General features: G+C 41.4%; 1 protein-coding gene and 1 long non-coding RNA gene across 2 annotated transcripts in view; one reads left to right on the forward strand and one right to left on the reverse strand.

The window, feature by feature from the left end:
- The window catches only part of LOC123392122, a 32,901-nt gene extending 14,095 nt beyond the window's left edge, over window positions 1-18,806 (forward strand). The window contains exons 2-3 of the long non-coding RNA XR_006606813.1: window positions 18,199-18,375; window positions 18,643-18,806. This is a non-coding gene — a long non-coding RNA (uncharacterized LOC123392122). The remainder of the gene's footprint in view (window positions 1-18,198; window positions 18,376-18,642) is intronic.
- The window catches only part of SLC16A10 (solute carrier family 16 member 10), a 121,461-nt gene continuing 103,519 nt past the window's right edge, over window positions 6,467-24,408 (reverse strand). The window contains exons 4-6 of the mRNA XM_004753594.3: window positions 22,578-22,721; window positions 11,654-11,882; window positions 6,467-8,619 (exon numbers count right to left, since the gene is read on the reverse strand). Of these exons, the coding sequence (XP_004753651.2) occupies window positions 8,387-8,619; window positions 11,654-11,882; window positions 22,578-22,721 (606 nt within the window). The 3' untranslated portion in view covers window positions 6,467-8,386. The remainder of the gene's footprint in view (window positions 8,620-11,653; window positions 11,883-22,577; window positions 22,722-24,408) is intronic.

Consider the following 24,408-nt stretch of genomic DNA (forward strand, 5'->3'; position numbering starts at 1 on the left):
CTGTGTAGGCAGGGAAGCAGAGCCACACCGCGGTGTACAGCGTGCACTTGGCATAATTTGATTTTGATGTCTAAGATATAGCATGTTTTTCTAACTTTGAAAATATGCACATAATTTGAAATTGCCTTTCAGATAAACATTCAAATAAGTTGACATGAAAAATGTCACATTATATGAAGAGATACTTAAAATATCCACGCTCTCTCTTAATACTGTAGGGTTCTGTTTGTTGTAGCTACCATTTCCAGGCTGAAAGAAACTGGTAGGAGAACAAGCTGACAAAACGCAAATTTATCAAGCGTTACAGCACAGTGCCTTTGGAATCTTACAGTTCTCAAACCACATAAATTAAGTCAATCCAGATGTTAGTAAAGGGATATTTCATCTCACTGTACAGTGTACAGAGCAAGCTCCCATTCTCCCTTCCACACATAACCCCAGCTAACAGTAGTTAGGAGTTATTATTAGTTCACGGAGAATCCCGTATGCTCTGGTAAGTTCTAAATGTATGATTTTCCTCATTTCCTAGAGTGTATCATTTTCTAATTTATATTTATAAAATCCTCCTAGAGTTAAGGCTGTCTATAAAAGCAGGATTAAATAAAAACCTGTTTTACTCACTTCATCAGAATCCCACTCACAAGACCTTAGGACTCAGAGACCCATGGGGTATTTTAGGTGGGTGTCATCTTGTCGGCTACAACCACGATACTAAAAACGTGGAATAAATCATAGGTCTGAGATTTGCTCACAGTGACCCACATGTACTCTTTACTAATTTAAGTCTTTTTTTTTTTTAAAGATGTTATTTATTTATTTGACAGAGAGAGATCACAAGCAGACGGAGAGGCAGGCAGAGAGGGAGATAGAGGGAAGCAGGCTCCCCACTGAGCAGAGAGCCCGACATGGGACTTGATCCCAGGACCCCGAGATCATGACCTGAGCCGAAGGCAGCGGCTTAACCCACTGAGCCACCCAGGCGCCCTAATTTAAGTCTTTATGTTAAATCTGAAAGATGAACAATGACACTTTCGGTGAGAATTTGTTTTATGTAACTCATTATCCAAGTTTTAAGACTGATGACTCCCCTAACTCTAATTTTAGCCTGAAAAATAGCTTAAAGTATCCACTTTAACAAGCTCATTAGAAAGGTATTTTATAACATGTAAATATATATATATATATATACAATAAAATATATATAAAACTATTTTCTATACACCCTCAGAGTTAAAGACTACTTTGAGTAGCTAACTTTGTGCTAGAAACATTGACAAGGGAGTTTTTAACTTTTATGTTATTTTAACTATTTTATTTTTATGTTTTAATGGATATATAACATTGTATGGGACTTTTTCCTCCAAGTTATTACCTTCAGGGTATATTCATTACTAAGTTTTCATTTGGTGATCATTTTCTTTTCAGTTTTGTGCTTTAAAGACTTACACGTTAATGAAAATTATATACCTCTACGTAGATATCGGAACTCAATTGCTTTTTAGGTGAGGTTTTTTTCTTTAGCTGTATATACAGAATATAACATGCATAATATTGCTGGACCTACACATTTCCTGTTGTGAGATATATCTATATATACATATATATATTTTTTTTTTAAGAAAAAATAATTTTGAAACGAACATGACCTTTAGCACCAATTTTAACCTAATTTTTCTTTGGTAGGAAAGAAAGGCACCAAATATATAGTCTGCTTAATTGCGTGGGGTTCAAAAAATAGCACTCATGAAGCCCTTAGTCCCTGAAGTACTCCTCCAATATAGACTGAATTATGAAAGATACTGTGACCCATTAACCTTCTAGTATATTAGAGTATACTACAGAAGACTACATTTAGGGAGGATCCTCACAGAAAAGGCTTTGTGTGCTTACCCACACTTAACATATTTAACAAATGCACGCTTCTAAAAATGGACAGATACTAAAAAGTATTATTTAGTAAAGAATAAAAGTCACGTACCAGGGGCTCCAAAATTGTGTCACAGATTTCATTAGATTTCTGAAAGTTATTTTATACTGATAGTTCCTACCACACACATGGTTAGTGACGTTCAACTCCAAAATACTCTTCTTCCATCACTCATACTGAAAGGCCAGAAACATCTTCGATTAGACTGGGAATTTGTGGGTTAGCTCCTACACTACTGCCACACTCAACGACAGCATTTTTTTTAAAAACTCCAATGAGACAAAAGTTCATTGCCACGGTCCCTGTTCCGCTAGGAAAGGGGTGCCTCCTGCAGGAATGTAAGATGTAAGTTATATGGTTAAGGCACAAGCATGTAATCTGTTGTCAGCGATTACCCATTTCTATGCCAAAGAAAACACAAATGAAAATAAGACTTTGTTAAGCTGCCACTGTAGTTTGAAAAGCCATTGGTGAAACATTTCAGTAAGTGTTCATATTTTTATCTAGGTCATAAATTTCTTCAGTTTTCCCGTTTCCCATTACCCACAGGCCACATTCGTCAAGACTCCTTTTTTGTTCCTCTTATATCCACTTCTCAGAACAAAGTACTTAAGAAGTTTTACTGGTAGTTTGGCCCCTGTCTACCTTGCACTCCCTTGCCTTTTAATCTCAGAGTCACTACTATCGCCTTTCTGATTAAGCACGACTCGATTAAGCTGGGCTTTTAGTTGGACTCTGAAAGCTGAGGTAGGTGGCCTGTCATGGTCAAGTATTTAGGTTTTATTTCATTCCCAATATCTAACACACTAACAAAAAATTGAAATCTTCTATTTTGTGAATGAGGTAGCCTCCTATATTGTATGTCACGACAACAGTACCGTGGGAGAGCTCCTTGAAGGTACAGAGATCAAGATGATTAGTGTTTATTATTGACAAATTGGTAATTTTTAAAAGGCCAAGCTAAGTAACCTAGATCCCAAGTTTCAGGGTTTCTTTGAGTGACTCAAAGATGTGGCAATGAATTGTTGCATGGATCTTTGTCTCGAGAGGAGTCATCTAAAGTCATCTGGTTAAGTCCACATTTACGTAAGGTTAGGAATTGTGATTGTTGTCTTCGGGTTTCACATTTGCTCTGGGCATTTGGCCCTTTATTTCTGAGACTGTAACCTATCACTCCTATCACTCTATAGCGTATTTATAAAACAAAGCATTAGTGTCTGCCAATAAATAAACTGCTAAAAAGGGCTGCGATTATAAAAGTACAGTGAGCCCATGAGCTGTCTGTTGTTGCTCTCCACCTTGTTAATCTTTGCCCCAGGAACCATGCTCAAACTCAGCTCCAGATTACCCCTAAGAATCAACAAAAATCAGTGAGTGTAACCCGAGCAGAATTAATGATTGTCAGTCAAGTAGAGTGGCCAGGCTGCCTTCTCTGCTGTGTTCTTACTCCACCCTACTCCACATCACCGTTACAAATGGCCCACTTGTTCTGTTTTAGTAACAAGGTAAGATTTTGTTTTTAAGAGTTAAACTATGACGATTCTTTTCTCTTAGCTAAGATACTACTTGCCCTTCAAAGAATATAAAATGTAAAATAAGAACACTTCACTTCCTTCTCCTTTTCACACATTGGCAAAAGCAACAATTTGCAGCCTAACACAAGAATTGCTCCTTAATGTTTATGCCAGCAACAATGAAGATTTTGGTGTTTGAAATTTCCTAAGGAGTTTAAAACTTAAATTGTTAACATATTTTTTAATTGGAGCTAATTAACTTCTCCTTTCCACTTGTGTCTCTAGACTCTGGGAGTTTACTCTAACACCATTCACCATAAAGTCTAACACAGATTCATTAGGAATCACATGTGAGGGGCACGCTACGTTCCAAAGCATCCTCCACAACATGCTCTCGGGCTAAGATCTAGCAAAACTTTAACAGAATATGAAAAATCAAAATAAAAAAGTATGTCCTCTGAAAATTCTCATGTTAAGAATTTGACAGTCTTTTCTCTGCAAGCATTACTTTAAACATATAAGTAAAGTTCTTGATATTAGCACAAAAGATGCTATCATCTGAACTTCCTTCCCAGATTTTAATCACATAATTAATGTTTTCAGTGTAGACCCATAGAACTCGAAGTTCAAGGCTGAGAGCAAGCCGTTCACCAGGTTACATGATGTGGCATGGGCTTCCATTCTCTGAAGCCATAGGTACCAGTAAGTAGGGCTGCTAAGCAGCCAGTAGAACTAAGCAGGGAGGTTAATGAACTCCTCAGCAGGTTTTTGAAGGACGGGGGAAGTAAAGAGAAAAAGAATGATGAGAAAGAACAGGAAGAGCAAGCAGAGTGTAAGAAAGAACCAGAAAGTGCACTACCAGGAAACCCCATCGGTGCCACCCACGCTGGACGTGGCCTGCCCCTGTTCACTGCATTTTCTATTCAGTTTTCTCTTGATTTAACAGCAACAGTCACCCGGACATAAAGTAGTTTATAAATAACAAAGGTAAAAATTAAAATATTCTTCAGGGCAGTTAAAAGGATTAGAATTACCAGAAGTAAAAACAAACCTGTGTTTACTTTACAACTAATTGTACATTTACTTTAAGGAATACTATGTAGCCGTCAAAACCCACAAAAATCTTGCCATTTGCAATGATGTGGATGGAACTAGAAGGTATTACGCTGAGTGAAATAAGTCAGAGAAAGACAATTATCATAAGATTTCTCTGATAGGAGGAATTTGAGAGGCAGGACGGGGGGTCATGGAGGGAAGGGAGGGAAAAAAATGAAACAGGATGGGATGGGGGAGGGAGACAAACCGTAAGAGATTACTCGTAATTTCAGGAAACAAACTAGGGTTGCTGGAGGGGAGGGAAGGGTGATGGACGTCGGGGAGGGGATGGGCTATGGGGAGCGCTGTGAAGTGTGTAAGGCTGATGACTCACAGACCTGTACCCATGAAGCAAGCAATACATTATATGTTAATAATTTTTTTAAAATAGTGTAGAAAGTTGAAGCTAACAGAGTAACGGTTTGCTTCATACTTGGGCAGAGCCCACGGGATCTTCTGCAAACACATATAAAAAAGTACTGTGGATCCGGAAGTACAAATGAAGTCCTGCTTCTGTTTCTGACTAGAATTTGAAGCCTAATGCAAGCCTGTGCAACCTCGAGTGGACATTACAAGTCTCTTAGTAGGACTGCAGACAAAGGATTGCAACTGTGATCAAAGAAATTTATAAATTTTGAGTAAAGTATCAATCTAGGGGGTTTATTATTACTGAAATGGATGGATACCAAGATATCTACTGCTTTAACTGAAATGTTTCTGGGAGATCCATGGTTGTCTGTTACAATAGTATCTGATTCAGAGTCTCTATAAGGAGGAATAATTGCTCCCCTTATATCGTTGGCCTCAAATGCTAGAACCTTCTGAATGTGAGCATTTGTTGATGCTCTCTGAGAATTAGGATGATGAGATAGAAAGCAGAGTTCTGACTCTACTGTTTTCCTCTCAATTGCATGGATTGAACAAAAACATTTAGGCCCACCAGGTCACTCTATTGCAATAAAGGTAACACTGTTCAGAAATTAAAAAGGATTTACTTGGAAAAGATTAGGGTAACGTTTCTTGTTCTAAAACACAAATCCTTATGAATATTAGTATTTTTCATTTCTAAGTTTGCAGAACTTCCAGAACTTCAGACTTCTAGAGCTTTTTGTACCAAACATGTTATGAAATATAATTTTATAGGATTTAGCATCTTTTATACTTTTTAACTTTATGTTATTATAGCAAAGAACTCTCCATAACAGTCTATTATAGGAGAGATTTTTCAGTGTCATAGGACTGTTTAATTCATTCCATCTGACTGAAAACTGCATATGTGTAATTTTATACATGAACACAATATTCTGAAATCTAAGTTTTACTATAAATACTTGAGCTACTTCGCTTTTTTTTTTTTAAAGTAGGTTCCACATTACTACTCACAACCCTGAGAGATCACTACCTGAGCTGAGATCAAGAGTCCGAGGCTTAACCAACCGAGCCATCCAGGCGCCCCACTTTGCTCTTTTGTTATGGACCCTAACCTTTGAGTTTTAGATTATTACTTTTTTTTTCCTTTCTAAAATCAGTCAAATTTTGAAAGGGAAAAATTTTGGAGGTCTCTACCGAATTAATTTTCTCTTTTAGAATTCTTTCTGTAAAATTGGCAGGGATAGGGATAAGTCTTAGGAGTCTATGCTAAAACTATTAAAAAAATTTTTTTATAATGGCAGGTCTGATGATTGGTCTTAGTCGTAGGTTTTTCTGATCTCAAAAGCACTGATAATAATGAGGAAGCACATTTTTATATAACTAGGCATGAATAAATAAAGAACCCAATAATATATTGTCATTTCTAAGCCTTTTTTTCTTTTTCTTTTCTTTTCTTTTTTTTTTAAAGAGCATGGGTGCTTGGGTGACAAGGGGCAGAGGGAGAGAGAAAATCTCAAGCAGACTCCACACCCAGCACGGAGCCTGATGCGGGGCTTGAATTCATGACCCTGAGATGAAATCAAGATTTGTCACTTAACTAACTGAGCCACCCAGATGCCCCCTAAGACATTTTCTAAAAACTTAAAATAAGAATATGAAAGGGCAGAACGGTCAAAATATAGTTGTTTTTTAAGCGACATAACCTTCCAAAAGACAAATTACCAAGTTTCCTAATATGAAAAAATCAACAATCATTTAAAATCCTATTAAAAATAAATTGCACATTTAGCATTCCTACTTTGAACTTCTGGGTTTTCTAGCTGTTTTATTAACCACCTCACTTCCCTCTAGCCCCTTATGTGGCCTGCCCCCCCGACCCCCATCCACAACTACAAATCCATATGTTCTTCAGGTTACAGCTAAAGACAAAGAAAGATTAGATGCTAGAAGAAAAAGTAGAGAGAGAAGAGATTAAGTTACTGTCCTTACAGAGAAGTTCAAAACAGATGGATCCTGGAGGTGCTTTAGAAAAGACAGCATTCTTCCCAAGTTAACAAGCTACATTTGAGGAAGCTCTAATACACATTTATACTTAGGACTTAAATATACTTTGCATATTAACTTTCAAAGACATAAATAAGAAACACTGAGGATGAGGAAAGTATTCCTATTTTTTGTAAATGAGTTTTATTTTTGTAGATGAGTATAGGTCATGGCATGACTTTGGTTTTAATTTTAGGTCTTTAAAACATTAATACTTTTAAATATTAAAATTAAAAATTAAATTTAAATAATTTAAAATTTTAAAAAACCTTTAAAATTAAAATTAAATATTAAAAATAATACATTTATGCAAGTGTCTTTGCATAAATAGTAAAAATCTGGGAATGTTAATGGGGAGTGTGCTGGGATAAATACCAACGAGTGCAAATTTTGCCAGAAAGTTTTGGAAATACAGAAATTCTCTAAGTGCTTTTAATCTTTCAAGACCTATTAATTTTATAAATGAATTTGAGCAACTATTTCTATCAGAAATATTTTCTGCATGAATACAAATATTTTTTCCCCCATTTGTACCTGAAACTGCCAACTTGATAACATGCTCAGTAAGACTCTGTGGAAATGTCACATCCTAGTGCTAAGAAATCCCAAAGTCAGAAAAATTCTATGTGAAATGGTCAGAATCTCTTTCATTCATTCTATTTCACTTTATTGTTACACTTGAAACAAGTTCAGAAATTTGGGGGTTTCTGGCTACTTGAGTAAAACACACTGCAAACCGAAAGGGAACAAATGGAGGAGGAAGAAATGCCTGCCTCCCGAATTGCTCTGCCCTTATGACCAGGATCCCTTCTGTGTCGTGCACGAATCTGAACACGGTGCTACCGTCTGCTCCTGGAAGCTCCCTGGACACCGGAAAAGGCGGAATAACTTAATTTCAGATCTTATTTAACAGCAGGCAAGCAGCTTTAACACAGACTTGAGGTTTAGGGAAATCTGACATTACCTAGAATCCAGGCTTCAATCTTGTAAAAAGTTTCCCAGTAGCAGAAGAAATTAAAACAGAGATACCGGAATTAAAAACATCACGTGAGACAATTGACAATATTTCCAGTCCTAACCAAATTGCAACCCTTTCACTATAGCTTGAGGTATTTTTAAATATTTGTACAAGCTTATTAGCATTCACAGTTTCCAGAGTTGCTTTTTACTGAGATAGCATCAATGCTCACAATATTTGACTTTCCGAAGTAAGTTTTCATATACCAGAGTCTCTGCCCCCACACTCATGGAAATACCAGACAGCTAGCTATTCAGTGGCAGAAAATGGTTCTTGTAGTAATAAGGGTTCTAGCTCCTCATTATTGTGCTATTCCTAGTATGTAATTAAAAAAATAAGAAATTTGCAATTTATATAAAAGGAAAACTTGCTTAAACTTCTGAAAGCAAGTTCAGTCTGGTGGAGGTATGTAAGACATTAAATAACAGAGTCAGATTCTTTCTTAAAGATTCCAGATGAGCTTGACAGCAGAGAGTTCTGATTCTCCAACATTTTCTCCATCTTTTCTCCTCCAGTGGTTTTATCAATCTCTCTTTGCTTCTTACTATGGATCCAGGGGATAAAACAAAGGACAGCACCTCCAATAAGGGGAGGGATTCCAGAGAGGTAGAATGCCACATCATAGGAGCCCAGCTTGTCACGAAGTAACCCTGGGAAGGGAAAAAACTGTCACTGAGAGAGAACAAGGGTGGCTCCTAGGAGTCTCAGATCAGTCATACATTTCTTGGGAAATGGGTCTGAAGTATAAACCTTTTCTGATACGAGAAAGGAAAAGACCTTAGATCTTTAATCTTGCCACAGACTACAGGTCTTTGGATTTGTGTACCAAGATATTACATGGAAAAAAATATTTGTAACCAAGCTTTGGCTTTTTCAAAACCGTTCCGAGGCCTTTGGGGTACTGCGGCCCAGGAATGGTCCTTATTTCAGGGGAAGGTGGATAAACCACCAGCCTGAAACTTCTCTCATACACACATATCCCACAATGTCTGTATTGCAAACTTTCTTGGGCCTACTTGCTTATGAAATAACATAAAGCTATTTAAAATTAAGATCCAAGGGGTGTGGGGCACCTGGGTGGCTCAGTGGGTTAAGCCTCTGCCTTTGGCTCAGGTCATGGTCTCAGGGTCCTGGGATCAAGCCCCACATCAGGCTCTCTGCTCAGCGGGGAGCCTGCTACCTCCTCTCTCTCTGCCTGCTTCTCTGCCTACTTGTGATCACTGTCTGTCAAATAAATAAATAAAATCTTAAAAAAAAAAAATTCAAGGGGCGCCTCAGTGGCTCTGTCAGTTAAGCATCTGCCTTTGGCTCAGGTCATGATCCTATGGTCCCAAGATCAAGCCCCACGTCGGGATCCTGGCTCAGCGAGGAATCTCCTTCCTCAGCCTCTGCTCCTCCCCGCTCCCCTGCTTATGCTCTCTCTCTCTCTTTCCCTCCCTCAAATAAATAAGTAAAATCTTTAAAAAGATAAATAAAATTAGAATTCAAAATCATGGAAAATTATAGATCTGAGAGTTAAGATGAAAAAGTTAGATTGTTAAATACATTTCAGCACGTGGAAGTAAAACGTTTGGCAGTCTGATAGATCCTTGGGCCCTGCTTCTGAAAACTCTCATTAGAATACTCCTTATTTCTAATTTCTCTAACAAAATCCAGATTTTTTAAAAAAATATTTTATTTCTTAAGTAATCTCTACACCCAAAATGGGGCTCAAACTCCCAACCCTGAGATCAAGACTCACAGGCTCTACCAACTGAGCCAGCCATGTGCCCCACAAAACCCAGATTTTAAAAGTTATCTTAGTGTTTTTAAACTTTTGTTGCCTTTTTTTTTTTAAAGATTTCTATTTATTTATTTGACAGAGATCACAAGTAGGCAGAGAGGCAGGCAGAGAGAGAGGAAGGGAAGCAGGCTCCCCACTGAGCAGAGAGCCCGATGCGGGGCTCAATCCCAGGACCCTGAGATCATGACCCGAGCCGAAGGCAGAGGCTCAACCCACTGAGCCACCCAGGCGCCCCAAACTTTTGTTGCTTTTAAAATAAAATATCAGTTTTCCGAAATGTCCAGGGAACACAATGAATTGAGTATCTGACTTTTTGAAATAAACTGCCGAGAATTTGTCCAGTTAAGTACTGACACATTAAAAAAGTGTACATTTATTCTAGACAGAAACCTAAAATATACAGATACAACTTTAGATATTGTATTAGAAATTAGAAATGTTATTGTACAATAATATACAGATACAACAGTTACAATATGCAGATACAATTTTCCTATTTTCTGAATCAGAATATTCTGTATATAACTATACCTTTCCTCCTCCTGAGCACTAATTATCATGTCTGACTATAATACTGTGACCCCTCAGAACCTCCTGGTGAGCCAAGAGCTTTCAGCGGCCAGCAGCCGCCTAATCGGCCTACTTTGGAAGTTTCTGGTTATCTCCCGTTACTGGTCTGTTCTCAGTTATTTCTAGTTGCAAACAGCATTCCTACCAAAGTGCTGCTTATAATCTGCTGTAGACTTGGAAATCCTAAAAATCCAAGCTTGTGAGATGTAAAAATAGTGGAAGTTATGTATTACCTGGGGGACAGGGGAAGGGCTGGAGGGGTCCTCCTGCAGGGAAACTGAGACCTTTAGTGATTGTTTGCTTACTCATGACTACGTTCCCAGTTGGCAAAGTTGCTAGATATGAGTGGTTCTGGATCGGAGAGTGAGCTTTCACTGAGCCCCTCACAGGCCGGACACAGATGACAATACATACAATTCAACTTTATCCTAGTTTTATCGATTCCTAACCTAATAATTCACAGGGGCACCCAAGTAATATTGAACACAAAGCACCTTTATACTATTCAGAAGATTTCTAAAGGTAAAATTCATAGAACATAAAATTAACCATTTCTGTGGCACTTACCACATTCACAATGTTGTAAAACCACCATCTCTATCTAGTCCCAAAATATCTTGATCACACCAGAAGGAAATGCCATACCCATTAAGCAGTTAGTTAGTCCCTAATTCCCCTTCCTTCCCGCCCCTGGAAACCACCAATTTGCTCTCTGCCTCTATGGAGTTACCTCTTCTGCATATTTCATGTAAATAAAATCTGACAGTGTGTGACCTTTTGTATTTGGCTTCTTTCACTTCACATAATGGTCACAAGGTTCGACCCCTGGTGGCATGTACTGATTGGTACAATACTTCCTTTTTATGGCTGAATGCTATCCCATTATATAGCCGCACACATTCTGTTTATCCATCTACTGATGGACACTTCAGTCGTTTCCACTAAATGCTATTTTCCATTAATTATTTCTGGGGGGGATATGATCTCTTACACAAAGCATACATATTTAGCAATCTTTTAGAATCTTCATCTTTTTTTTTTCTTCATCTCTTTTTTAAAAGCAACTGTGTTTCCATTTCCCCAAAACATATATAAATGAAATATAGGCATTGTGCAAGCTTAAAGCCCAGAAGCTTACAATTGAACATTTTATAGAGTGTGTTATATATCAATAAGGATAAGAGGGACTCCTCAGCAAACTTTTTCAACACGTCATCCAAGGCTGGTCTTATTAAAAATGTTATCAGTAAGGCACACACAAAAGCAAAAGACCGGCAGCCAAAAAATCGTATTTTCCATATAGTAAGTTACTGAAGAATCATCATATTTACCTGCAATAGGTGGGCCCACAGTCATGGGTAGAGACATGAATCCAAGTAGAAATCCAATTGCTTGAGAAACGTCCTGGGCACCAACTAACTCAAAGGCAATGGGGGCCATAATGGAAATGAAGCATCCATCGAAGAGACCCAAGATGAGACAGACAGCAATGAGGGCCCCAAAGACCCTACATAGGGGAATCATCATGGACATCAGACCAATGAAGAGAAAGGAGATTACCTAGGACAAGACAGCACAACGTCAACTCCGCTCTCAGGAAAAATGAATGTTACAATCACCAACCAACATGCTTAGGACTTTTGCCCAACTATTGGTTAGTTGTCTCCCTGGCCCAATTCATCTTGATCTTATATATATATAATCAACTCCCATAATAATCTCCCCTAAGTTCCCCTAGCACTTTCTGAAAATGTCCATAAAGGAACAAGAGTAAAATAAGTATTTTTATTACTTACGTTCCCCTCCAGCCTGTAAGTTCTTTGAAGTCAGAATCTGTACAAAAGTCATATTTGGAGTAGATAATCTAAGGTTTAAGAATCTTACACCTGGTTGATGGGGCACCTGGGTGACTCAGTGGGTTAAAGTCTCTGCTTTCATCTCAAGTCATGATCCCAGTGGTCCTGGGATCAAGCCCTGCATGGGGGGGGGGGGACCTCTGCTCAGCAGGGAGCCTGCTTCCCCCTCCCTCTCTGCCTACCTCTCTGCCTACTTGTGATCTCTGTCTGTCAAATAAATAAATAAATAAATCTTAAAAAAAAAAAAGAATCTTATACCTGGTTGATACTCAATAAATATTTTTCTTTAAGAATCAGCTCAAATTCATTCATCAAACATCTGATTTTGAAGTTGTATATACCCTATTAGCATTAGTCCTCTACAAAAGGAAAATATGCCAGCAAGCTTTAGTACTTCACATCACACAGCTTCTAGCTTGGGGACTAGAATGATGTAAGGTTTAGACATTTAAATAATTTAGAATAATTTAGAATACATTGCCTGCCAATATTCCAGACATATTCCAAATATTCAGACCAAGTGAGATTAAAATAAGTATCTATGATTTGTTATATATTACATAACTATGTACTGAATTTCAATTATTCAAATTCCATTAAGTTTTGACTATCATAGGAAATATGTATAATATGCAAATGAAAATATAAACATATTCTACTAGAACATCCTAAGAGCTAAATTATGTAATCCAATTTTATTTGATAATGTAACTCAATGTGATTATTTAATGATATTTTCAAACACTGTCTTCTGGTGATACAGCACAGATATACCCTATTTAAGCACAGACTTAAGGCTGAGAAATATTCTGAGCCATGGAACACTTTCATTTAATGGTAGAGGAGTTAACAGAACCAAACACTTGATTTTGCCTGCCATTGGGTAACTTCTGTGCTCTGTGCTGTATACGGTGCCACGTGAATAAACCCTGGTTCCTTACCCTTGGGTTGTGGGGGGATGAACATGGAAAACGACTGCACATCGAGTGTTCTAGATATTCCACAGTTGCATATTCCAAGTATGATGGGTACACAAAAGGGAGCAGGCAATTCAGTAACTTTTTTAAGCAAAGAACTAAATGAAACTAGACAGTTCACCAGTCAGCAGAAGAAATGTTTCAAAAAGCATCAGCCTTTTTAGAAATATGCATAGGATAGCGAGATCATTTACTTAGTGTTTATTAAATGCCAAGCACTGTGCCTGGGTGGCTCAGTGGGTTAAAGCCTCTGCCTTTGGCTCAGGACATAATCTCAGGGTCCTGGGACTGAGCCCCGAATCAGGCTTCCTGCTCAGTGGGGAGCCTACTTCCTCCTCTCTCTCTGCCTGCCTCTGTCAAATAAATAAATAAAATCTAAAAAAAAAAAAGTCAGGCATTGTTCCAAACATGTTAGCTAGTGATCTCCTAACAACTTCATGAAGTGGGTACTAAGGTGATGCCCATTTTACATGCAGAGTGATGCTGGGAGACTTTTAGTAACGTGTCTACATATGCCCACCCGGGAACCCCTGGTCTGAGCAGGCGGAACTCTTCCTGGGGGGTACCTCCACGACCAGGGGGCTGGGAGGAAGGGAGAGACCATATAAAGCAGCCATCTGGGTCACCATCTTCTATTCTGCTTTTCCCACCTCCGGCCCACCAAGCTCGGTCACTCAGCTCAGGGCAGCCGCGCACAAGCTCCTCCGCGGCCTGATTGCCTGCGGGGCCCAGCGAGTGGACGGACGCAGGAGGCGGCGGACGCGGGAGGAGGCGCGGCAGCTGTACCGAGTTCTCCAGCGGATCCTCATGCAAGTGGTCCGCGGACCCCACGGTAAGAAACATGCTCTTGAAGCAAGTGGCAGACTCCAGGTTAGGTCTCTTTTTGGTACCATCATACCATACAGCTCAGTGTATTTTTATTCTTCACTATTAAAACAGGACTTTATGGTATAATAGTTTAAGACTCTGAGTTAGTTATTTGAAAATTAAGTCTGGCACTTCACTTTTTCCAAAGAACACCATCTCCCATTCTCCTGGGTATTTCCCCCCTCCTCTTTCTTTGTTAAAGATTTTATTTACTCAGGCACCTGGGTGGCTCAGTGGGTTAAAGCCTCTGCCTTCGGCTCAGGTTATGATCCCACATAACCTGGAATCGAGTCCCACATCCGGCTCTCTGCTCAGCAGGGAGTCTGCTTCCTCCTCTCTTTCTGCCTGCCTCTCTGCCTACTTGTGATCTCTGTTTGTCAACTAAATAAATAAAATCTTAAAAAAAAAAGATTTTATTTACTCATTTGTGAGAGAGAGGAAGCAAGGGTGTGGGAGGGGCAGAAGGAGAAGAAAAGGGAGAAGCAGGCTCCTCACTGAGCAGGGAGCCCGCCGGGTGCTCAGGACAGGAGCGGAAAGCAGAAACTTAACTGGAGGAGCCACCCAGGTGTTCCTTTTTATTTTCTACTTGAACACTTCCTCCAACCCAATTCAATGAAAACACATGCATAATTTCTTTGCATGGGTGATTAGTGGGCTTGCAGCCTGGTAGGTTGGAAAGAACTAAGGTTCAGAGGAAAAAGACCCGGTTCCAGCTCTCTGTGACCCTGAACCAGTAAAAAAAAAAAAAAGGCCTCCCAATATTTCCCATCTACAGTAAAAGATCTAAAAATAAAATGTAGAAAGTTTTGTAAGGGGCCTATTTAGCCAGAGGGATTCCATCTTGGGTTAAACAGTGATTTTGTTGTTTATTCAGTAAAACTTAAACTGGCCCTGCCCCCCTACCCCGGAACTTACTTAAAAGCAAGCCCAGGGAACCAGTCCCAGGTAACAAAGCCCAAATAAAAGGGTGGGTCAGGCCAGGTGGAGACATCCGATCAGTCGGGGCACATCCTGTTTCCTTAGCTACCAAGGAGTAGGGGCCCCGCCTTTTGGGCACCAATTCTGACCAAGGTGGTAGGCTAGTTCAAATATCTACTAGGGTGAATTGTAATTCAATTGGCCACCCGTGTGTGACCTAGCATGACTGTGCAGCTTTCCCTTTGTGTTACAATCTCATTGGCCACCTGTGTGTGGCCAGGCCCAACCACATGGCCCTTGCCCTTTAAAAAAGTTAGTCGGTAAGGCGGGGTGGCAGGGGGGAGGTTGCCCTCTCTGTAAGAGGCGTGGCCCCGAATGTTCAGTTTGATTCTTGATACTTGGTGTGAAATAAAGCTTTGCTTGACCTTCACTTTGTATCAGTCTCGCTCCTTTAATCACAGACTCATTATTGGGGGACCTTTCAGTTTGAAATTCACATGTACATAAAGATTTCAGGAGTATTATCATTGATAACCTAACCATACTTTAATAGTCTTAATTATATATATTTATTTTTTAATTCTGCCTACAAACATAAAAGGAGATAAATATGGAAAGTCATGACTTATCCATTATCACAAACTCCAGAGAATCTAGAATAAAATTTCTGGACACTATGGGGCCGCATTCAATGAATTTAATTGGTCAAGCCACCAACGAAACATTCCCAACCATGCCACTGTAACTATACGAGGTTTGCTTTCTTCTTCTTCTTTTTTTTAATAAAGATTTTATTTATTCATTTGTCAGAGAAAGAACACAAGCAGAGGGAGCAGCAAGCAGAGAGAGAAGCCGACTCCCCGATAAGCCCGATGTGGGACTGGATCCCAGGACCCTGGGACCACAACCCGAGCCAAAAGCAGGCACTTAATCAATTGAGCCCTAGGTTTGCTTTCAAGAATATTTTTTTCTTTGAATATACTTCCTGTTCTTTTACTATTTTGTTCAGTAAAAATCTCTCCCAAGGTAAGAGAGCCAGAGTGAACTACTGAAAGTCTAAGCACACCAAATCAATTGTGCTCAATATATGAATGTTTTTCCCAAATTTAAGACCCTTTACTTCTGGTGGTTATCCTGATTTTTCTATACATTTTTGGACCCTTCTAATTTTTGTTCTTTGGTTGGTTTTGTAAAAAATAATTCACTTAAGAGTTTCAAGTTTAGGAGTGCCTGGGTGGCTCAGTGGTTAAAGCCACTGACCTTCGGCTCAGGTCATAATCTCAGGATCCAGGGATCAAGCCCCATATTGGGCTCTTTGCTCAGCGGGAAGCCTGTTTCTCTCTCTCTCTCTCTGCCTGCCTCTCTGCCTACTTGTGATCTTTCTGTCAAATAAATAAATAAATAAAACTAAAAAAAAAAAAAGTTTCAAATTTAGTAGGAGTCTCTAGGCGGCTCAGTCAGTTAAGCATCTGACTCTTGATTTTGGCTCAAGTTATGATCTCAGGGTCATGAGATCCAGCCCTGTGTTGGGCTCTGCACTGGGCTTGAAGTCTGCTTAAGGTTCTCTTTTTCCTTCTCCCTCTGCCCCTCCCCACCTCTTTTAAAAAAAAAAAAAAAAGTTTCAAATTTATGTATATATTACTATGTATTTGAACTTAACAATTTCTTAATCCTTTACCCGACTAGGAGTTCTCAGTTCAAACTATATTAACTATATTATTCTCCCTTTTTCAATTACTTGACAATAACTATTGTTACTCAAAATTGTTAAGTTTTAATAAATAGAAATTGTTATTTAAAAGTAAAGTTTCTTGGTTTTTTGTTAAGAATTGAGTTCATTGGCATTTACACATTTATCCTCTATCATCTCTCAGAAAATAGCTCGTGAACTGTTCAAAGGGGAGTTTCTATATTTTATCATTTCCCCAAATAAATACCGATCCATACATCAAATATTGATTTGTAAATACTGGGCTCCAGTTTGAAAGATAAATAGATTTAGTATTACTACAAACTTCTTTCCCCTCCTCCAGCACAGCAGCTCTGGTTAGATTTAAATGAGTTTTTTTTTTTTTTAAAGATTTCATTTATTTGACAGAGAGACACAGAGAGAGAGGGAACACAAGCAGGAGGAGTGGGAGGGAGAAGCAGGCTTTCCGAGGAGCAGGGAGCCAGGTGCGGGGCTTAATCCCAGGACTCCTGGTATGATGATGACCTGAGCCGAAGGCAGATGGCTTAATGGAGTCTCTCAAGCGCCCCTAAATGAAGTATTCAGAGGCCCCTAATTCTCTGCTAGCCTCTGGCACTGACATTTAATAAGGCATTGACTGTTGAGATGTCTTTCTTGCTTTTGTTTTCTTAAAATCACCCAAGGAAATATCTTCTGTCACAGTATTATAGGTTCTATTACAGAACACCTTGCTTGAGTTTGTTTACATACTTAATAAAAAAATTGGGGTGGGTCTTTCTTTCCCTTTTTTTTTTTTTCCTATTATCTTTCCCTATTTCTATCACTAAAAGAACATTCTTGGAGAAATGTCAGTTTAAGTTTTGCTCAGGAATCTAAGTATAGTTCCAGAAGAAAAATGAGCTGCACCTGAATAAGCAGGAGGCATTTTCAGAGGCAGACACACACAACTGGCCCCAGTTAGAGTCAAGTGTTGCTCCTACGAATTTATTCAATATAAAGTTTCCAGACGTTTCCAGCTAGGAGCCCTGAGCAGAAAGCCTTTAACCGTTAATATTCCATATGATGCAATTCAGTCATCTCTTTGCTCGGCATTTAAAGTGGTTAAGCTGAAAACACGAAACCAGAACCCTGACGGAGTTTACATTCAGAACTCTGAAGCGGAGGTGTGAGACTGCCGAACCAGGAGGTGAGGAGTCTGTCTATAAGCAGAGGTCACCGGGGCGCCTGGCTCACTTGGTGGTGCATGCGACCCAGGGTTGTGAGTTCGAGCCCCACGTCGGATGTACAGATAACTTTAAAAAAATTATAAGCAAAGATCTCTAGTTCAGGATAACCAAGGTCTCCTTTCTTGAGACCTGTTCCAAATCAGGATCTGCTTCAGTATTTGATAGAATATTAAAACGTAATCAAAGGAAGGGTTTATTAATCACCTGCTCTGGGGAGATACTTTACATGGTTGTCACCGTGACTCCTTACCGCAGCCCTCGGCCGCTTCTGGAGACAGCTGGTGACAAGAACTGGGGTAAACTCGTGTCTCCCTCCAGAGCCTGTGCTTTTCTGCTCTGCAGCCTCCCAGACCCAAGATGATCGTGACCAGAAATCCGACCACGTGGGAGGTTGTGAAGTGTGTTCCGTGCCCAGCTGCTAGGAGACGGGGAGGGGAGAGAAGTGTCACAGCCGGTGCGGCTGGGCCGTAACGGACAGAAGCCGGGAGCGGGTATGTCTGCCCCACCCATGACGAGAAGGTAAGGAAGGTGAGCAGTGGGAGCCTTCCAGATCTCACGGGCCAGGCCAAGAGGCCGCCAGCCAGCGAGGGAAAGAAAGGGCGAAAAGCAAACAGGCAGAGCTGGAGTCGGTTGCGGCAAAGAACAGCCAAGAATCAAAAACCAAACTGAATGGTTGGGAGTTGGGCAGGGAAGCGGAGGAAAAGGAGAGACAGAGGAGGGGAGTGATGTAAAGGAGCGAGGCCAGGAGCCACAGCACACACTGAAGGCCCTCCTTCTCCTTCACAGGCCTCTCGGAAATGCAGTCCGCTCACCTGTGACTCAGCAGACACTACTGTGGAGAATGGATTACTGCTTCCATCTCAGGAATCTCTCCTCCACATACAACCGCAGTGACTTTAAAATGTAAAATCAGGGGGTGCCTGGGTGGCTCAGTCAGTTGAGCGTCTGCCTTCCCCTCAGATCATGATCCCAGGGTCCTGGGATCGAGTCCTATGTCGGGCTCCCTGCTTAGCTGGGAGCCTGCTTCTCTCTCTGTCCCTCTCCTGGCTCATGCTCTCTCTCTCAAATACAGAAAGAAAATCCTTAAAAAATAAAAAATAAAGTGTGAAATCAGGGGCACGTGACTCTTGATTTCAGCTCAGGTCATGATCTCAGGGTCGTGAAATCGAGCCTTGTGTCGGGCTCCATGCTCAGTGGGGTGTCTGCTTGAGATTCTTCCCCTCTCCTTCTCCCTCACTCAAATAAATACATCTTTTTAACAAATGTGAAATCAAACCACGTCATTCTCCAGTAAAGACTCACTACACTTAAAGTAAAATCTCTTCATTTGGCTTTTAAGGTCCTATACAATGTGGCCCTTCCTAGTTTCCCAAACTCTTGCCATGTCACTCCCTATCTTCTTGAGCTCTTCCTTTTTCCTGCCCCCAGTATTGCTCGAGGAACTCAGGGGCCATGCGTGTCTTGTGTGTATCACCCTGCCCGGGTCTAGGCTGGATGGAGCACAGTAGACACAATCGTTGGAAAGAATGAAAGCAGCGGAGAGTCCGTAATGCAGCAAGTGTCCATTAGAGGGTTCCCTTGACCATTGAGAACAAGACCAACTGTTCTACAAGCAGGTCCGCAGAGAAGGTCCTAATGAAAGTAGACTGATCATAGCACAGTAAACGCTTTCAAAAGGAGCACTCTACCAGCTATGGACGCTTCCTTCCACCACATGACCAGACTCCTTTCTGCAGAGCAGAGGGGATCCACACACAGCCACCCACAGCAAGGCCGCCTCCCTGCTCCTCAGGGTTCACACCTCCAATACCGTCCTCAAAGGGCTGGGGTTAGGAGTACCAGAGACTGCACGTGGGGCCCTGAGCTCATGTCTGCCACATGGAAATAATAAATAATAATAAATAAATAATAATAAATGTTATTTCAAATCACTTAATGAAAGTTATTTTATCTGTAATAAATGCTTTTTCCAATCATTTTCCTGCATCCAAATCCTACTTAAGGCCCGGTTCAAATACTGCCGCCCATCGATACGGTGAGGAGACATGCTGGGTTCCCTACCCCCAAACCGCCCCCACCCCAGACTCCCCTTCACCTTCCCTTCACAGCCAAGCTTCTGAGCACAGTAGTCTATGTGGCCATTCATTCAGTGACTATGATCATTCGTTAGCACCTGCCACTATGCTGAAACTCTGTTGCTAAATCCAATGAAAACCTTTTAGTCTTTTTTTTTTTTAATTTTATTTATTTATTTGAGAGAGCATGAGAGAGGGGGAAGTCAGAGGGAGAAGCCGACTCCCCATGGGGCTGGGAGTCCCATGCGGGACTCGATTCCGGGACTCTGGGATCATGACCCGAGCCGAAGGCTGTTGCCTAACCACCTGAGCCACGCAGGTGCCAAAACCCTTTCAGTCTCTGACGTGCTTGCCGTCTCACTAGCTGCTGACACTGCCGAGCACTCCTGCCTCTGAAAACACTCTGCGCCCTGCTTCCTTCCCACCACTGGCCACTCCTTTCATTCCCCGCTGCACACCGGGACCTCCACCCCCGCATACAGCCCGCAAATGCCGAAAGTCCCACAGGTCTCTTGACTCTCTCAGGAGCTCCAAACCCAACCTTCCCATAAGCAGCACAAATTTAAAATGGCAAAAATGAACTCAGCATCTTACTCTATTACTGAGTCATTGACCTTAATGAAGCAGCACAAGCATCCAGTCTGTGACTAGAACCACAAACCTCACACCCCGCGGAGGGGGCCCCATCACCCCCCAGGGTCCCGGCTTCAAACCGCTTCATTGCAATGCTTCTGCCTTGGCTCCTCCTGCCTCGACGACTTCAATAGTCTCCAGCCAGTCCCTCTGTTTTTTAAACAGCCTTATTGAGATAATAAATTCACCTACCATAAAATTCACCCCTTTAAAGTCAATACTGTGTGGGTTTTAGTTAACAAAGTTGTACCACCATCACTACTGCCTAATTTTAGAGTACTTCTATCACCCCAGGAAGAGTCCCCATACCCTGTAGCAGTTACTCCCCAGTGCCGCCTCCTCCTGCCCCAGCAACCACGAATCTGCTTTCTGTCTCTGTGGCCTGCCTATTCGGGCCACGTCACAGAAAGGCAGCTATACGACCCGCAGCCTTCCGGGGCTGTCAGAACCCCTGCCCCGCCTCCACTAATTCCACTCTTCGCTGGATTAAGCTTAATAAAATACAACTCGTGCCATGTCGCTTCCTTGGTTAAAACCCTCTCATTGGGGGCACCAGGGTGGCTCAGTGGGTTAAAGCCTCTGCCTTTGGCTCAGGTCATGATCCCAGAGCCCCGCATCGGGCTCTCTGCTCGGCAGGGAGCCTGCTTCCTCCTCTCTCTCTGCCTACTTGTGATCTCTGCCTGTCAAATAAATAAAATCTTATTTTTTTTTTAAAAAGATTTTATTTATTTATTTGACAGAGACAGATCACAAGTAGGCAGAGAGGCAGGCGGAGAGAGGGGAAGGGAAGCAGGCCCCACCTGCTAAGCAGAGAGCCCGATGCGGGACTCGATCCCAGGACCCTGAGATCATGACCTGAGCTGAAGGCAGCGGCTTAATCCACTGAGCCACCCAGGCGCCCCAAAATCTTAAAAAAAAAAAAAAAAAAAAAAAACCCTCTCATGGCTCCTGGTAGACGTCAGGACAGTGGTCATGCTCTTCCGCACCTGCCTCCTGCGTCTCCCTCCAGCCCGTCTACTTTATCCCCTTTCACTCAGCTTCCCAGACATAATAGACCATGTCACACCTCCACCTGTCTGCCCACGGGGTTTTGTCTGCTTGGAACACACTTCTCTGCTTTATCTATCTGACTGCCACTCACATCGGAACACCCCACCAGCCAGGAACCCTCGCTAGCGACTCAGATGTCTGGTGCCCATGTTTCTACGGCACCTTCTAGAACAGTCATTATTCTACTGCACCGTAACACTGTTTTATCTGTCTCCCCATGAGACCATCAGCTACTAACTGAGGGCCCAGGTCCTGTTTCATGCTTCCCCTGCAGCATTTAGCACAGTGTCCAGCATGGAGGAGTCATTTAAGCACTTGTCAAATGAGTGTCAGTATGGTCTTGGAATTAGCATTAGTTTCGTGCACACCCCTCGACGCCCAGGAGGCAATGTGCAATAAAGAAGTTCAAAAGAAACACACACCCCCGAATTTCACAAGATATTGCAAAAGGCACATGACTATGAGAACAGTGCCAAAAATAAAACATTCTTCTTAGAAAAAGTAATGGGCAAAAACCATTTGGATTTGGTAGAGTTCCGTGACAAAACAAATAAGATTGTTGTTTGATCTTCAGTGTCCCATGTTGAAAACCCGAAACTCATTAGCGATTTTGCCCTCTGAAAAACTACTGGTAGAAGTTAGGTTCCAGAGGGCGCCTCAGTGGCTCAGTGGGTTAAAGCCTCTGACTTCACCTCAGGTCATGATCTCAGGGTCCTGGGATGGAGCCCCACATCGGGCTCTTTGCTCAGCAGGGAGCCTGCCTCCCCCACCCCTCTGCCTACCTCTCTTGCCTACTTGTGATCTCTGTCAAATAAATAAATAAAATCTTAAAAAAAAAAGGAAGTTAGGTTCCAGAAAATAGTTGTCATTTTTACAGAAGAATTTAAGTAAATAAATACGTATAACAAGACATGAAGAGATAAAAGATAATTTTGCCAGGGGCAAAGCAGCTTAAAAAAGTACCTGAAGATACACCTTCTTCACACCGGGCACATAATCTGCAATCCGGCCAAAGAGCAGCCGTCCAACTCCTGAAGTGATGCCAATGCACATAAGAACCACCTCTTTGTTTTTTCCATCTTGAAATCTCTCGTTCACATATTTCATCTGTGGGCCAAAGAGAAAAAAGCGACACTAAATATGGTAGGAAAAATTGGCAAGTTTTGACACAAAATGCCTTTGTGTCTCCACAATGTTATAGACTCTCACCCCCTTCCAAATCCAAATATTCATAAAATTTCTTCTGTGCTAGTTTTTCATCAGAACATATGAAGACAAGGCTAATGTGATTTAGCTTGCATAAAAGAAACAAGAATCCTCATGAGAGGTCTTTATTCAAAAATGGGTTCCAACATGCATTCCTTTTTTTTTTTTTAAAGATTTTATTTATTTATTTGACAGACGGAGATCACAAGTAGGCAGAGAGGCAGGCAGAGAGAGAGAGGAGGAAGCAGGCGCCCTGCCGAGCAGACAGCCCAATGCGGGGCTGGATCCCAGGACCCTGGGATGATGACCTGAGCCGAAGGCAGAGACCTTAACCCACTGAGCCACCCGGGCGGTCCCCAATACGCATTTTCCAAGTTAGCACTTTGAACATGTCGGACAACCTTGCTCTGTTAGGCTCACCTAAGAACGCCATCATCTGCTCTCCTTAAAGGCAGTTTAAGGCAGTTTCACATCTTCTTGGAGAACCTGAACTAAACGGCCACCCCTGAAATAAGCTGTCCTGGAGCTTCCAGGATAAAAGTGTAAGGGTCCCTGGCTGTGAATCTGCCCGGCTGTGTAGCATCAGGACAGACAGAGACACAGAAGCAGTTGAACACAGCGGTTAGGAGAAAACCCTCTTAGAAAGACTGCTTGGGTTCAAGTCTAGGGTCCATGCCTTATCAGCCTAGTGACCCTGAATAAGTTTTTAACCTCCAGGTTCTCAATTATCTTGTCTATAATATGGAGATAGCAACAAACCTCAGGAGGGTGGTTTTGAGGATTAAAATAAAGTATCTGTGTAAAGAACTTAGAATAGTGCCTGACACATTTAATAATGATAAAATATTAATTTTAGGGGCTCCTGGGTGGCTCAGTGGGTCAAGCGTCTGCCTTTGGCTCAGGTCATGATCCCAAGGTCCTGGGATCGAGCCCCACAGCGGGCTCCCTGTCTCTGTCTCTCTCTCTCAAATAAATAAAATCTTTTTAAAAATATATTAATTTTAGGGTTTTTTTTTAAAGGACCCTTTCCCTTAATTGACAGTGTGCCTAGAACAGTGACTATGAAATGGCCACCTGACAATGTGTTGGGTTTTTTTTTTTTTTTAAAGATGTATTTATTTGTTTGACAGAGAGAGAGCAAAGCAGAGGGAGTGAAGAGGAAGCCCGAGCCACCCAGATGCCCTGACAATGTTTTAAAAGGCAGTGTGACCAGGCAGGTGCTATCTTGGGTGACAAAACACGCAACTCAGCACCCACCAGCATAAGCTCTGCTCCACAGCCCCAAAGTGTCACCCTCTCTTAGCACATCCGTTCTCTCAATGAGCATCTGTGCTCACAGGAGAAAAAGCACGTCTGTCCTCCTACTGCTTTCTCTGAAACCACAGAGATGTTTTCACAAATCCAAACAATTGTTTGAAACAATCAGACTTACTGTTCCCTACACCAAACTTTGGCCTGAATTCCAGAAGCCTGCAAAGCAAATTACCCCAGCAAGTTCAACGGCCCAGTGTTTCCAGGTGGTCCCAGATGCCTTCAGGGATGAATGAATGCCATCCCCTTAAGAGACTTCCATTTTGTATTTTTATGA

This window comes from Mustela putorius, unplaced genomic scaffold (genome assembly GCF_011764305.1).
Source record: "Mustela putorius furo isolate JIRA1106 unplaced genomic scaffold, ASM1176430v1.1 tig00000450_pilon_pilon_pilon, whole genome shotgun sequence".
Taxonomy (NCBI): domain Eukaryota; kingdom Metazoa; phylum Chordata; class Mammalia; order Carnivora; family Mustelidae; genus Mustela; species Mustela putorius.